This window comes from Narcine bancroftii, chromosome 7 (assembly GCF_036971445.1).
Source record: "Narcine bancroftii isolate sNarBan1 chromosome 7, sNarBan1.hap1, whole genome shotgun sequence".
Taxonomy (NCBI): domain Eukaryota; kingdom Metazoa; phylum Chordata; class Chondrichthyes; order Torpediniformes; family Narcinidae; genus Narcine; species Narcine bancroftii.
Window position 1 is genome coordinate 207,391,088 of NC_091475.1, and position 16,987 is coordinate 207,408,074.

The following is a 16,987-nucleotide window of genomic DNA, read 5'->3' on the forward strand; positions in this document are numbered from 1 at the left end:
TTCATTAATTGTATGTTTTAACATTGATTCATGATTTAATATATAAAATGTTCCAAAAAAAAAAGCCTGAAACATTGGTTATGTATTTTGACCATTGTGATATAAAGGACACTGTTTGATCTGCTAAGTTTCTCCAGTGTTGTGTTTTCATCTCAGAAGTTCTTCAGTGGTACAACCTGATGGGAAGTGGACCCTGGCCATGGAAAGGGGATCAAGAATAAAACACACAATGGAGGAGAAACTCAGCAGGTCAGTCAGTATACTTAATAGATATAGCAAAGATAAAAATACATAACCGATGTTTCAGGCTTGAGCCCTTCATCAAGGTACCATATCAAACCATCAACAGCTGAATGATTCCCATTGATCCGCTGATCTGGGCCAAGCCCTCACAGAGGCATACACGTCAAGAGGCAGTCACCTACCGGAGGGCGCTTCCAATGCACATTGGACACTAGTGCGGTCGTGCAGAACAATGACTCCCCGCTGGCAAGGAACTGGGGGTCCTCGAAGAGCTGATTGCGTTGCTGGCATTCTTTCTTGAGAGAAGAGTATTCCTGGTTTCCGTAAGGTTTCACCGAGTCAAACATCCTTCAAACCTGCCAATGACAAGAACACGCTGAATCGTTAGGGGGTCAAGATTGCTCTTTTGGGGTTGGACATTCACAAATCATCTCAAAATAAATAACCAGTGGTGTTCCTCGGGGCTCAGTCCGCTTCTATTCAAGTTGCACGTCAGTGATTTGGATGATGGAATTGATGGCTTTGTGGTAAAGTTTTTTTTTTTTTTTTTTTTTTTTTTAATTTTTTTATTTTTCACACCATAAATCACATTAGCCATGATATACACTATTTCTTTTCACACATATACAGTGACTTTTTCTCCCCCTCCCCCTTTCCTCCCAAACCACCCCCCCACCCCCCCCTCTCATCCATTTTAGGTATACAATCTAGGTTGCATTAATCCAGTCAGACAATGTTGTCATTCAACAAAATTACACCAGAAATTCTACTGAGTCCATTCTTTTCTTTCCTTCTCCTTCTATCAACTTAGGTAATGTTTGTCCCCGGTAGGTTTTCGCTATTGTATTTAATGTAAGGCTCCTATACTTGTTCGAATATTTCAATATTATTTCTTAACCAATATGTTATTTTTTTTTCTAATGGAATACATTTATTCATTTAAATTTGGTAGTTTCTTCCTTTTAATTTGGTTATGTATTCCATTAATATTTAAAGACATATAGTTCAGCGTAGCCCTTTTATATTTTGTTTATCTTCTCTTTCCGTTTTTCCATCATTACCTTTCCTCCTTTTCCATTTCTGTTTTCTTATTTTCAACTCTTCATAAGACAACATTCCTACAACATCTAACATTTTCCTTATTCTCCTATTTCTATCTTATTTATCCCCAATCTCCCCTTCACCTCCTGAGTTGTCCTTTATCCCTTGTCGGACAACCACATCTCCCCTCTCCATTTGGATTTGCGAATCCGCTCGCAAGCGTCAACTGATTGTGCAGTGACCGCTATTTCCCCCCACCCCGCCTCCCCCAGAAAAGATTTCACTTTTCATATGTCACAAAGGTCCCTCTTTTAATTCCCTCCTTATTCTCTCTATTCCATTACCTTCCCTTATTAATTCTTGTCTATACTATCTATATTTTCCTCTAAGTACAGATACATTCATGTATGCTCATTGTCTCTATTCACTCTTATACCTCTTTACCTGCATACATATCAATCGTGATCATTTTTACTCTCATTACCCGTCTTCTTCCCTCAGTCTATTTTTGTCTTTACCCACATACATATCAGTCGTGATCATTTTAACTCTCATTACCCGTCTTCCTCCCTCAGTCTATTTTTGTAATTGTTCTGCAAATTTTCGTGCTTCTTCTGGATCCGAGAATAGTCTGTTTTGCTGTCCTGGAATAAATATTTTCAATACCGCTGGATGCTTTAGTATAAATTTATACCCTTTCTTCCATAAAATCGCCTTTGCTGTATTGAACTCTTTTCTCTTCTTTAGGAGTTCAAAACTTATATCTGGATAAATGAAGATTTTTTGCCCTTTATACTCCAGTGGTTTGTTGCCCTCTCTTACTTTTTCCATTGTCTTCTCCAGTACCTTTTCTCTTGTAGTATATCTTAGGAATTTTACTACAATAGATCTTGGTTTTTGTTGTGGTTGTGGTTTAGAGGCCAATACTCTATGTGCCCTTTCTATTTCCATTTCATGCTGTAGTTCTGGACATCCTAGGGTCTTAGGGATCCACTCTTTTATAAACTCCCTCATATTCTTGCCTTCTTCATCTTCCTTAAGGCCCACTATCTTTATGTTATTTCTTCTGTTATGGTTTTCCATTGTATCTATTTTTTGAGCTAGTAGTTCTTGTGTCTCTTTAGTTTTTTTATTAGATTTCTCCAATTTCTTTTTTAAGTCTTCTACCTCCATTTCTGCTGCTACTGCCCGCTCTTCCATCTTGTCCATTTTTTTTCCCATTTCTGTTAAGGTCATCTCCATTTTAATTATTTTCTCCTCTGTGTTGTTTATTCTTTTTCTTAAATCCTTAAATTCCTGTGTTTGCCATTCTTTAAATGATTCCATGTATCCTCTAATAAGAGCAAGTATATCCTTTACCTTGCCTCTCTTTTCTTCTTCTATTTCACCATACTCTTCCTCTTCTTCTTCCTCTGAGTTGACCATCTGTTGTTTCTTTGTTGCCCTTTCCTCCTCTTCTATCTTGTTTCTATTGTCTTCTGTGGTCTCTTCTTGCTGCAGGTGTTCTGCAGCTGTCGTTGCCGGCTGTGGAGATCGACTCCCCAGCTGGTCCCCCCTCCCGTCGGTGTGTTTTTTTTCATTCGCATCGCGCATGCGCGAAACTTCGCGCATGCGCGTTTGCGCACTTTTGTTCGGCTCTGCGAGCCATTTTTGTAGTCCATTATTTACCGACCTGAGGGAGCGGGTTTCTCTCTCCGCAGCGGGCCTCTTCGGACAGGTAAGGCCTTCACCTTTTTCCTCCTTTGTCTTCTCTTCCTCTCTTCTTACCGTTGCTTTCGACTTTTCTTTTTTTGTCGCCATCTTCTTTCCACCTTTATACTCACTTTTCTGTAACTTTTATTTCTGTGCCTTTGTGTTTTCTCTTGTTTTTCCCGACTTTTCTGGAGAGGGCTGGAGTTCACCGTCCGGCCACTACTCCATCACGTGACTCCCCAACCGCTTTGTGGTAAAGTTAATGGGTAACACAAAGACAGGAGGGGTACTGTCGAGGAAGCACTTTCTGTAGGACGTCGACGGGTTAGGTCAGTGGTTCTCAACACGCCCCCCCCCCCCCCCCCCCACTCACATACCATATGCCATAGCTGCTCTGTGGTTAATCAGGGATTACTTAAGGTGGTATATGAGTGGATAAAAGATGGAGAACCACTGGGTTAGGAGATTGGGCAGTGCAGAGGTGTAAGATCATGCATTTAGGTGGAAGGAATAAATGTGTACACCTCGTCATTTAATCACGAGCTGATCCACTTTCACTCTCAGCTGCTCTGCTTGCCCTTTTCCCCATAACCTTTGATGCCCTGGATAATCAAGAACTTTTCAATCTCTGCCTCAAATACACCAAATGACCTGGCTGCCTGTGGCAACAAATTCCACAGATGCACACCCTCTGGCTTAAGAAAGTGGACGCCCTTCAATCCTGAAGTCGTGCCCTCTTGTCCTAAACTCTCCTACCACAGAAAACAACCTTTCTACATCTATTCTGTCCACACCTTTCAACATTAGAAATGTTTCAATGAGATTTCCTCCCCCCCCCCCCCAACATTCTCCTCCATTCCAATGAGATCTGTCGAATGTTCCTCATGCGATTAGCTAAAACTATTGTCTCTCTTCCCACAAATGAAGCCAGACTCGTTGAGCATTTCCAGGATTTTCTGATTGTAATCTGCTCCAATCTCTTTCTGTTAATAAAATTAAGAGTAAGAATGCTGAATAACGTCCAAGAATCCAATTATACACAAGGCCTCTGAAAGGAAAATTACACAGCACTCGCGATTCACTAAGTGGTTGACAACGGAGGAGCTTTCTGCAGCTCAATTTGATAATAACCATCTCCAGTGCCAGGAAGCCTACAGATCGTCTAATGGACCATCAGTGTGATGTACAAAGCAGACAGCAGAATCCAGAGCAGTAGAGCACAGGACAGGCCCTTCAGCCCGTGTGCCTGTGCTGAACGCGATGTCCAAATCAAACTCAAATGCTGCCTGCACTTGATAGATATCGCTCCACCCCCTACACTTCAGGGCGGCAGCTGTTACAGCGTCAGAGACCGAGGGAAGCCGGCGTTGTCTGTGTGGAGTTTGGACATTCTCCCTGTGGGTTTCTTCCAGGAGCCTCCCCCCCGTTCAAAACGTACGGGAGCTGTAGATTAAATAGGTGTAATTGGGCAGCATGAGTCAGAGGAGCCTCTTACTGCGCAGTATGTCAACATTTTAATTCTTCTTTTAAAATATCTGTGTTTCTTTTCGTATCTGCTTCCACCATTACTGCCAATGGAAGTGTTACCTTGCTTGTTTGAAGGGAGCCGTGGGATCTTCTGCATTTATCTGACAACCTGCAGAGAGCTTTGGGGAACTTCACCCAAGCAATGGCATTGTGCCATGGAAGCAGTAATGTAGGAGAGGCCATTCTGTCTGGAATGATGGTAGAATCTTGAAGGGCCAAATGGTCTGTTTCTGTGAGGATCTGGATGGTTCCAGCAGGTCAACCTTCTCCTGCATCTGTCCAGTCCTGTCAGAATTTTACACATCCCAAAGAGATCCCCTCTCATTCTCCAATGAGTACAAGTCTGGTCAGGCAGTCCCCGGGTTACGAACGTCTGACTTATGGACAATTCGTACTAATGAATGGGCTACGCATTGCTTTGGCGCGAGTAAGGAGGACGCCATCTGCCATTTTAAGTCAGATCACGTTGCCGTAAACACCATGTTGAGTGTACCTACTTCAAGAAATTGGCTCCAGTAGTTTTAAATGCATAGAAAGGTAAAACATCTCTTCTTCTTGCTAGACATCCCACAAGAATGATGATGGTTCCCTTCAGTCAGTTTGTGGGGTTTGATACGAGGATCCCCCACTCCTCAGAAAGGATCACCATGTGCGTGAATGGATTTAGGTGAGTAGGGATTGCACAGGACACTCATGGAGTGCTACTGGACCAAGTAACCCAGTACTACCTGTCACATGGTCAGATGATTGGCAACTAAACCGACTCCCCCCCTCTTCCCCCCCCCCCCCCCCCACCAGGCTTGCCTGGTGTGGAGGGTGGCTAGACACCCTGCAGGATAAAAAACAAGACCCGTCAAAGGGCGGCCAAACCCTCTCGAAGGGTCAACGACCATCTAGCGAACACGTGCCTTGCATCGAAGCTTGATCTGGCCATTCACTGCAATGGACCTCACCACACCCCTGGATCTGGGAGGGGATGATGAGAGGATGGGTCTGGACCTGTGCAAGGTAAAATATATACCAATGGTTCTCAACCTTTTTCCTTCCACTCGCATCCCACTTTAAGTAATCCCTATGCCATCGGTGCTCTATGATTAGTAAGGGATTGCTTAAGGTGGGATGAGGGTGGAAAGAAAAAGTTTGTAAAACCACTGTTTTAATCGTCCCTCATTGACTCGTTATGTGCACGGTTTCAGAACTCCAAAGGAAATGGGCCAATGACAACTTTTCTCAAGCAAAATATTTCAGTAAGAATTGGGTCTAGAGCAGTGATTCTCAACCTTCCCTTCCCACCTTAATCACAGAGCACCAATGGCATAGGGATTGCTTAAAGAGGTCTGTGAGTGGAAAGAAAAGGGTTGACAACCACTGATATATACTATATACTAAGACAAACATTTGACTAACTGATGCTAAATAAGAACCGCATGTTCGTGTTCAGACTTACCAACAAATTCAACTTAAAGACAGACTTAGGAACGGATCTTGTTCGTAACTCAGGGACTGCCTGTATCAGTGATGCCATCCCAGGGATCAGCTGAGCCTTCACTGCACCCTCTCCACAGCGGGAATACCAAGTTAGAAGCAGAGTGCACCTGCATGCGATTCGGTCCCCCAACTCCTTGAAATGGATGGCCACTGGGAGATCCACTCCTCACCTTCCCCCTCTGATGCTTCCAGGATTAAATACGTGACTGCACTTCAAATCCACTTCATTGGCTCGCCAACCTCCTATGGAAAGGTACTATAGAAATTTCTTTTCTAAATTAGGGTACCTTTTAAGAATCGAACTTCAATCCAAACAGAAGGGGAGTGTGGCAGTCATTGTCAAACTCCGCCTCAGACTGAGCTCAATGACCAACATCCTGACCACAGAGTCTCTGTGTGTGGATTGTTATTGTTCTGACAGGAGATGAGGTCCAACGGGGCGCCACTGATAACCAGAACATCATCATTGCTAATACGTTTATTGCAGGGAACAGGTTACATGTAAGGGAGATGGGATTGATGAGAAAACTCCAAGAGGCAACATTGAATGAATGGGCCAAACAGCCTCAAGTAAGGGCATAGTGTCTGCACCCAGGTTACAAATGCTCGACTTAAAAACATCCCTGCGTATGATCCAGCTTCCCTCATATTATCAAATTCAACAATCATCTGACTGTAAATACACAACCAAATGAAGCAGCGTTCTTTCAGATCCTGGAAAGACAGGACTTGTATTATCCTATGCACAGAAGAAACATCACATGGCTTATTTGTGCCCAGAAGATGGTCACTCCTGTTTGAAGAACATCTCTGATGGACAACTCATTGAAAGAATTGTGAGTTTAAAGACATCTGAAAATATGATGTTTAAAAGTGCTTTATAATTATTTCTGAACTGAAAATTTAAGACCTGCAAGCAAGATCAAAATGATACTTAAGTTTTAAAAATTGACTTTTCAGAGTTTGGGACTTTAACACACACACACACACACACACACACACACACACACTTACTTTTAAAATAAATAAAGCGCTCCTCTACTTATGATGGTTCAATTTATGGGAGTTCGAATCCATACTTTCAATTTCGAATTCCAATCTGTTCCTGCGCTTGCGATGCTAGGCAATGGCAGCATCTCGCGAGAGTGTTGTAGAGCACATTTCAAGCATTCTTCATGCTCGGAGTGCTTTCAGCTGTGTACATTAATAGTTTTTTTCAGTGTCGAATAAAGGTGTTCAAAATATAATTATTAAAATAAAAAATGGTAGGTGCAGTATTCTTTATCGACAATTTTTTCGACTTACGACGGTCTTGCTGGAACATAACCACTTTCAGGTGACCTCCCGACAGCGCATTTGGGTATTTTAGGCGGCTTTACATTCGGGTATTCTGGCCACCTGAAAGCACCTTAAGATTTCAAATGTAATGTCAGAGTACATAACTGACATCACATGCGTTCTTTTCCCTGCAGGCGCGGCAGAATGACTGCTTATTGATCGTGCAAGAAGTAAAGCTGAGCACCACGTACACCTGTAAACAAACCAATAAAGTCTGCAAGTGAGAGTCCTTGATTGAGTTTGCTGTTGAGGATCACCTGTGTATATATAAATATTTTGGAATTATTTACCAGGATATTGTTCATCAATCTCACAGCCTGCGGGAAGAAGTTATTTCCCAGCCTGGCAGTCCCAATTTTGATGCCCCTGATGGTAGTGGGTCATAGATACTGTGTGCCAGATGAAAAGGGTCATCAATAATTCTACACCCATAGGTTCATTGAAACAAAGAGCAGATCCCCCTCCCTCTCCTTACTTTTACATGCTTTCAATGCTAATACTACAATATTGCAGAGGTACAGGGTGGCTATTGTGTACTTTCTGACTTACAGACAAAATCAACTTACCAAAACCTGTTTAAGATTACTCAGGCCTGGTTGAAAAACAGGTTAAATACCAAAGCACTAAAAACATTGACTTGCAGATGCGATGGATTTAATCAGTCCCAGAGGGCAGATCTGGAGAGTGAATGCAGAGATAATTGGAAACATTCCAGTGACATTTTAATTGTCTAACTGCATTTGGCCGGTTTGTTGACATTTTGGAAACTAGTGAATAGTTAGTCACCACTAAAGATAATCCTGCTGGAGAACTTGAAAATATTACATTCCTTGTAGGGACATCAAGATTTTTGTGGTACTCAGTGAACCTCAACTCTGGATGCACACCGCTACTCTGAGCCTTACTGTTTTGTGCAGAATTCGCAGGTATTAATCCCACTGCTCAGATCTCAGATTTCTTGTCAGAGTGCGTACATGACATCACATACAACCCTGAGATCCTTTTTCCTGTGGGCCAGGCAGAATTACCACTAATTGGTAGTGCAAAAAAATAAACTGCACACATCGTAAATAAATAAAGAGCTGTAAACAGGTAACAAATGTAAACAAACTGACACTTCACTACAGAAATTTTTTTTAAATCAATTAAGTGGACAAGTAAGAGTCCTTAAATGAGTCCCTGATTGAGTTTGTCATTGATGGTGGAGGGGGAGCAGCTGTTCCTGAACCTGGTGGGGCGAGTCTTGTGGCACCGGCACCTCTTTCCTGATGGCAGCAGCGAGAACAGAGTGTGTGCTGGGTGGTGTAAGGTAAAACATCATGAGATGGGAATGTGTAAGGAGTTACAGGGAGTGTTTGGGAGATGGACAGGGCTGTAACAAGATGTGAATGCATCCTTGTACTTACAAGATAAGAGAGACATTGATGGATTGAGAGGCAGGAAGCTAGCAGGGAAAGGATAGCAACAGTTTTAGTCATTGGACAAGTAATGATATGATGATGTTCTAAGCACGTATCCAAGGGTATACAAAATCACCATTTTGCTGATAACGGCAGAATGCATTCTCCGACTAACATGTTTAGTCGCAAGTGTTACAATCCGGTAATAAAGAACAAAGAACCCTGATTTCGACTCAGCCTGGTGTTTGTCTCACTCATTCATGAACAAAGCAGACCTAACAGTGGCGAGGGCTTTGATGTTTGCTACTGCTCTCTGACGGCACCATTTCCTGTCGATGTTCTCAACAGAGGGGAGAATTTTACCTGTGATGTCCTGGGCTGTGTCCACTACCTTTTGGGAGGGCTTTACCGTCAGGTGTTCCCAGCCAGTCAGCACACATCTTGTAGAAATTTGCCAGGGATTCTGGTGTCATAGCAAACTTGGGTCATTTAAGAAAGAGAATAGGGAAAAGAGGAAATAAAAAATGAACAGACTCAACTGTGGTGAGAACCTCTAGTTTTATAAAGCACTGAACTCAAAACAAGGTGAACCCGTTTATAAGGATAAGGTTTACCAGGATGTTGCCTGGACTGAGTTACAGGGAAAGGTGAAACAGGTTACGACTTTATTCCCGAGAGCAAAGAAGACTGAGGGGAGATTTGATAGAAGTGTTTAAAAATACGAGGGGTACAGACAGAGTAAATGCAGGTAGGCTTTTTCCACTGAGATTAGGTGAGATACAAATCCAAGGTAAAGGGCGAAATGGGAAAAGTTTAGGGAGGGGTAACTTCTTCACACAGAGAGAGGGTGGAACAAGTTAAAGTGGTGAATGCTGGTTTAACTTTAACATTTAAGAAGCATTTGGACAGGTACATGGATGGGAGAGGGCTATGGACTGGGTGCAGGTCAGGGGGGGCGAAGCAGAAAAATGGTTCAGCACAGACTAGAAGGGCCTTGTTTCTGTGCTGTTATGTTCTATGGTTCTAAGTTCCTTTCCAACATTATCAGGGCCTTGAAGCTCCCCTTGCAACAGCACACAAGGGTTATCTGCGCCGTTGCCAATCATTTATTCTGCATTAGGATTACTGTGAGTATTAATTGTCTATCTCATATTTTTGGCCTTTTTTTTTAATTCAATTAGTTTATTGTTACAAGTACCTGTTCAGCTGCAGCAAGCAGGAATTTCGGTGCATATTTTACTTTTAGACATCCAGTACAGTAACAGGCCATTTCGGCCCACGAGTCTGTGCCACCTAATTAACCTACAAACCCCAGTACATTTCAAAGGGGGTGGGGGGAGGAAACTGGAGCCCCCAGGGAAACCCCATGCAGACACAGGGACAACTCCTTCCAGGCAACATGGGATTTGAACCCCAGTCCCGATCGCTGGCGCTGTAACCGTGCCGTGCATTGTACAGTATGTATGACAATGAACTCATGATTCTTACACACAGCGACATATGAACTGAAGTGAGCAGCAGGGTTAGTGCAACGCCGATACAGGGCCAGCAACCCGGGTTTTAATCCACCGCTGTCCGTAAGGAGTTTATACGTTCTCCCCGTGATTTTCATCTGGATGCTCCAGTTTCCTCCCACATTCCAAAGATGTACAGGGTCGGGAGGTCAATTAGGTGTAAATGGGCAGCACTACCCAGCGCACGCAAGTTCTCGCTGCTGCCATCAGGTTCAGGAACAGCTGCTCTCCCCCCCCCCCACCCCACCTCTCCACCATTAGGCTCCTTAACAGCAAACTCAATCAAGGACTCTCACTTGCACTTTATTGGTTTGTTTACAGGTATACGTGGTGCTCAGCTTTACTTCTTGCACGATCAATAAGCAGTCATTCTGCCGCGCCTGCAGGGAAAAGAACGCATGTGATGTCAGTTATGTACTCTGACAATACATTTGAAATCTTAAGGTGCTTTCAGGTGGCCAGAATACCCGAATGTAAAGCCGCCTAAAATACCCAAATGCGCTGTCGGGAGGTCACCTGAAAGTGGAGAACCCGGCCCCAAGGAGCACTTACCGAACCCTCCTCGGGGAGGTATATTCTCCGGCTTGGAGCACTCCCCCTAGGCACCTGAAAGCAGCAAGGCAAAGCAGCTAGCAGCTTTCAGGTACCTAGCAGCGGGTGGGCTGATGACTGTCAGCTGACGACCCACTGACAGCCACCCTCCTCACTGCTGACATCTACCCTCCCCTCTGCCGACACCTACTCACCTACTCTCCCCGCTGCCTGCAGGCCCCCCCCCCCGGTGCGAGACTACGGGGCTGGGGCAGGCGTCGCGGGACTACGGGGCTGGGGCGGCCGTTGCGGGACTATGGGGCCCGAAATTCTGCGCCAGCCACCCAAGCCCATAGTTCCGCGTCAGTCACAATTTGGCGTCGGTTTACAGAGAATGAGGAAGGCTTGTTAGTTGTAGTTAATCTTTCGTATTGATTTTTGCTTTGTGGAGAGAGTTCCACATGAGCATCTCTCAACATTTGCGTCCTTAAACCTGATAAACGGAAACCCGCAGAAATTCTGTCATAATTATCATTAATCAAGAGGAAAGAATATGTCAATAGGGATAACGCACAGAGATACTGTCCTGGTGAAAACAAACCAACAACTGTTTTGTGGACGACAATTAAAGTTTTTTTTTTCCATTATTTTCATGTAGCCGTGACTACGGCCACAGTCCACAGGAGTGGCGTTTGCTCGGTGGCGGCTCTCCTTCAGCTGGCACGTTCAGGCGTCTTCTCTGCAGTCACCTGAACGTCCCAGCTGCACTCCCCCAGCCGCGTCTGCCAGCGCATTATCTGCGTCCGAGCACCTGAAAGCGGCTTTAGTTTACAAAGAGAAAGTGGACAAATCAGTGAAGGGCAAAAAAAAGCTGCAGAGATGCCAGCCATTTTCATTCCCCTCATCTTTCCCACACAGGAATGTCCATCCTCAGCCTGACCCAATGTCAGGGCGAGGCCAAGCTGCCTCCAAAATTCTCCTATGGGATTACACTGTTGTTCCTCCGATGTTCAGTCCAACGTTACTCCTGTTAAACAGCTCTCCCTAATAATGCTACCCCTCCCCCCAACATTGTCCTACTTCCTCAGGATTGCAATGGAGTAACAGTCCAGAACACATTGGTACAAGACATGGGGTGAGGCCAAATCTGGTATACTGTGGGCAGTATTGGGCATCTACCTACAGGAAAATTATTGAAAGAAGACAGAGACAATTTACAGGGGTGTTGCCAGAGCTTGAAGAACTGAGTTACACGAAAAGGTTGGATAAGTTAGGACTTTATTCCCTGGAGGCACAGAAGAGTAAGGGGAGATTTGATACAGATATACAAAATTATGAGGGGCGGAGATTGAGAAAATGTAAGCAGGCTTTTCCCACTGAGGTTGAGCAAGACGAGAACTAGAGGGCACAGGTTAGGGGTGAAGGGTGAAATATTCAAAGGGAACATGAGGGGGAAGTTCTTCATGCAGAGTGATGGGTGTGTGGAAAAACTGAGGTGAGGAATGAGGGTTCAATTTAAACAGAGAAGAGAAGATTGGATATGTTCATGGATGGAATGGGTTTTGGTCTGGGTACAGATCAGTGAGTCTAGGCAGGATAATAGTTCGGCATGGACTAGATGGGCTGAAGGGCCTATTTCTGTGCTGCAGTCCTCTATGGCCGAATACTTTGAATTTACAATGCCCATATGACTGAGTACCGCAACACAACAGATTCCAGGGAAACAAAATGAGAACGATGTGTGAGCATTCCCTGTTCATTAAAACTAGCGAGAGCCATATTTTTTTTAAAATTAGACCTCCAGCACGGTAGCAGGCCCTTCTGCCCCACAAATCTGTGCCGCCCAAATACTCCACCAGTACCTTTTGAAGGGTGGGAGGAAACCGAAGCATCTGGGGAAAACCCACGCAAACATGGGGAGAACCTTACAGACAGCACGAGATTCGAACCCACATTGCCAGCACTGCAATGGCATTGCACTAACCGTGCCACCCCATTGAATCATTGCGAGAAACGACCATCCATCATGTCACGAGGCACCAGCATGGTTAGCGCGACGCTGTTGCAGTGCCAGCGACCCGGGTTCGAATCCTGTGCTTTCTGTAAGGAGTTTGTAGGTTCTCCATGTGACCGCGTGGGTTTTCCCCCCAGGGGCTCTGGTTTTCTCCCACCATTTGAAACGTACCGGGGGCAGTTGTAGGTCCATTGGGTGTAATTGGGCGGCATGGGTCTGTGGGCTTTAAGGGTCTGTTACTATGCGATATGCCTAAAATTTTAAAATAGTTTGATAGAAACCAATAACACAAGCTACCACACAGCATCATTCATGCACGTGGCCTCTCCAGGGCAAAAGCCAGGACAGAGTTGATATGGAGATCCGTCTGTTGCCCATGAAGGCTCACCCCACCCCCCCACCCCAACCCTTCTCCATGCAAAGGACAGGTCCAAAGGACCAGCAGAATTTGATACAGTTTAATTCCAGGAGTTATTGGGTTCACCATGTGGACTTCAAAATTCCCCCCACCCCCCCCCCCTTGGTGTTTATACTCCCAAAGCCTTTCCCGTAAGCGGGTACAGCCACAAAGCAGCAGAGGTTTGAAATCAGAGTTTTCCCACTCCTAGACGAGTGGTTATCGAGCCCCATCTGCCCGGGGCAACTGGTTTCAAGGCACCAGCGGCCCACTTTTGCCCATGCTTCGGTCAGTGAGAGCAGCTCCACTGCCCATAAGAACTATGGCCCAAGTGTAGTTGAAAGCTGGCCCTCAACCAGCAGCGTAGAACATCACCACCAGAGAAGGGGTTTCAAAGCAATAAAAAGAGATATGGGCCTCCTCATAATGTTTAGATGTCCAATAATCGAAATAGGACATGTGTAGTAAAGGGGAGGACACTGGGAGATGCACAAGTACAAAGAGATCTTGGAGTTATGGTGCAGGGTTCCTTGAAGGTGGATTCCCATGTTGACAGAGTGGTTAAGAAGGCATTTGGTATGCTGGCCTTCCTAAATCATAGCATAGAGTATAGGAGCTGGGAAGTGATGTTGCGACTGTTTAAGGTGTTGGTGAGGCCAAGTTTGGAGTATTGTGTTCAGTTCTGGTCTCCAAATTATAGGAAAGATATAGATAAGGGGAGAGGGTGCAGAGAAGGTTTACAAGGATGTTGCCTGGCTTAAAATACCTAGAGTATAGAGAAAGATTGAAGAGGTGAGGACTTTATTCATTGGAACGTAAATGGTTGAGGGGATTTTAAAGTTATGAAGGGAATAGATAGACTAGATGCAAGTAGGCTCTTCCCCCTGAGAGCAGGGGAGGTTGAAACAAGAGGACACAAGTTGAGGGTAAGGAGGCAAAATTTTAGGAGAAACATTGGAGGATGTTTCTTCACTCAGAGAGTGGTGTCTGAATGGAATAATCTTCCGGAGGAAATAGTTGAGGCAGAGTCAATTCTTTCATTTAAGAAGAGGCTGTTTACATACATGGATTAGAGGGGGTTGGAGGGTTATGGGCGGAGAATAGGCGGGGGAAGCTAGCGGAGTTGTTTGAGTGGACTTGAAGGGCCGAGTTGGCCTGTTTCCATGCCATAAACTGTGGTATGGTTATATGGTTAATAATGCAAGGAAATCATTCGGCAGCAAGCTGAACTCGATGGGTTCCCCTCTTCCAGTCTAGGGTCACGGTAGCCAGCTGCATAACCAGTGTCAATGGCTCAGCCCAATTCAGTGTTAGAGCCTGATATTCCACACTTCAGCCACCCACTGGGTGCAGTATTTACAATGAAAGGTTTCAGCTCTATAAAATTCCAGTTCAACCACACTTGGAGAGTTGTGTTCAGTTCTGGTCACCTCATTCAGGCAGGATGTAAATGCTTTGGAGAGGATGCACCAGGATGTTGCCTGGATTGGAGAACGTTTCTCATAAAGGTTGGCATTTCTCTTTGGAGCAAGGAAGGATGAGAGATAAATTAATAGAGAGAATCGTAGATTATAGGGTGGGCAGCCAGCACATTTTTCCCAGGTGACAACAGCAAATACCAGAGGACATCTGTACAAGGTGAGGGGAGGAATGTTTAGGGGTGACATCGGCCATTTAAAAGAAATTGTAAACGCAGACTAGTGGGTACCTGGATGCAAGAAAAATAGAGGGTTTTGAGCGCGAGTTGGGAAGGTTAGATTGTTGTCAAGTAGGTTTACATAGGGCAGCACAACATTGTGGGCTGTACTGTGCTGTAAGGGTCTAGGTTCTAATTGAATAAAAAATAATAATGATGTCAAGAAATAAACTACCTCCATGCTGAACGAGCAAGGTTAAACTGAATTAGCTGGGGGCAGTAGTGGTCAGAATGCTGGAAGTCTGACGTAGTTGTTACAAAGACTCCATCTGCCTGAAAAAGCCAGAGAGAGTTTGACGTTGAATATGGTTAAAGATGGGCAAATAAAGCATTGACGTCAACATCCTGAAATCCAAATCAAGAAAACAAATTGTATCTGAAGGACAGTGTCACTGACGGTGCAGCACTCGCTCGGTGTGGTATAAAGGGATCAACTGGGAATACAAGGAAGATTCTGGGAATTAAAGGGTTATCATAGAAGGAGCGTTTGACGGCTCTTGGCCTGTTGGAATTTAGGAGAATGGGGTGGGCGGGGAGAATCTCATTGAAACATTTTGAATATTAAAAGACGGACAGAGTAGATGTAGAAAGGTTGTTTCCCATGGTGGAAGAGTTTAGGACAAGAGGGCATATCTTCAGGATTGAAGGACAACCGCTTAGAACAGAGATGCTGGGGAATTTCTTCAGCCAGAGGGTGGTGAATCTGTGGAATTGGTTGTGACAGGAGGTTGTGGAGGCCAGGTCGTTGGGTGCATTTAAGGCCGAGATTGATAGGTTCTTGATTAGCCAGGGCATGAAAGATTATGGGGAGAAGGCCGGGCAGTGGGGCTGTGGGAAAATGGATCAGCTCATGATTGAACAGCAGGGAAGACACAATGGGCTGAATGGACTGTTTCTGCTCCTCTGTCTTATGGGATCTCTGTGCTAACATGTACTCAACAGAAACAGCTCCTCTCTCACCTACGTTAGAAGATCCAGAGTGCCCAGAATCAATTTGAATACACTGTACAATCAGATGTCAATAAACTTGACTTGAGATGCTCCATGAAAGGTATCTCGCCCCATTCGATCACTGCGTGGGACGGGAACTGCTCTGATCAAGACAGGAAGAAACCACAGAGAGTTGTGAACACAGCTCAGACCACCACACAAACCAGCCTGCCCTCCGTCGAGTCCGTCTACACCTTTCCACTGCCTCAAGAAAGCTATCAACATATCAAATTGTCACCTTTATTTATCGTTCATACCATGCTCACACGGTAAGACAAGATAGCATTTCTCCAGGACCAAGGAGCATATTTACACAAGAAAGCAGTTAACAAATTAAAATATTAAGTCATAGGTACTGAAAGTCCACGGTGCATTATCCATGTCTGTACTGGGAGTTCAGGAGCCTGATAGCTTGGGGGGAAAGCTGTTTCCCACTCTGGACGTAAGCGCCCGAGTGCTTCGGTACCTCCTGCCAGATGGCAGAAGGGAGAACAGTTCACATATGGGATGTGTAGAGGCTTTCTCAATGCTTTCCACCTGCATCGAGTGCAGTAGATGTATTTCGTTGCACAGGAAGCTCTCGATACATCCTCTGTAGTATGTAGTGAGGATGGAGGGTGGGAGATGAACTTTCCTCAGCCTTTGCAGGAAGTAGAGGCGCTGCTGGGCTTTCTTGGCTTTGGAGCTGTTGTTAAGAGGCCAGGGGAGATTCTCCGCCAAGTGCACCCCTTAATGCTCTTGACGACCTCAACGGTAGAACCATCAATGGCCAGGGGAGTGTGATCTCCCCTGGCCTTCCTAAAGTCGACAACTATCTCTTTTGGTTTTTTTTTAAAAAGAAAATTATTTTAACACTAAGAAAGATTTTTAACAATATGAACTTTTTTTTAAAAAAATGCAAGGGCACATCCCACTCACTTCTCCCACTGGGCAGAAGATACACGGGTTTAAAACACCGACCTCCAGATTCAAGGACAGTTTATTCCCTGCTTAGATCGGACTCAAATGGACCTCACATTAGTAAAAGATGATGCCCTTGCACTGTTTAACTCATGAGCAGCAATGTCTTGCAACACTATACCCCGCAGTCTTTAGGCCCCTTCATGCCAAGCCTCC

At 44.8% G+C, this 16,987-nt stretch overlaps 1 protein-coding gene across 4 annotated transcripts in view; it reads right to left on the reverse strand.

Moving 5' to 3' along the window:
• The window catches only part of LOC138739639 (calpain-5-like), a 101,867-nt gene that overhangs the window by 71,832 nt on the left and 13,048 nt on the right, over nucleotides 1–16,987 (reverse strand). For all 4 annotated transcript variants that reach the window (XM_069892101.1, XM_069892104.1, XM_069892102.1 and 1 more), the window contains exon 2: nucleotides 426–599. In XM_069892101.1, the coding sequence (XP_069748202.1) occupies nucleotides 426–590 (165 nt within the window). In that variant the 5' untranslated portion in view covers nucleotides 591–599. The remainder of the gene's footprint in view (nucleotides 1–425; nucleotides 600–16,987) is intronic.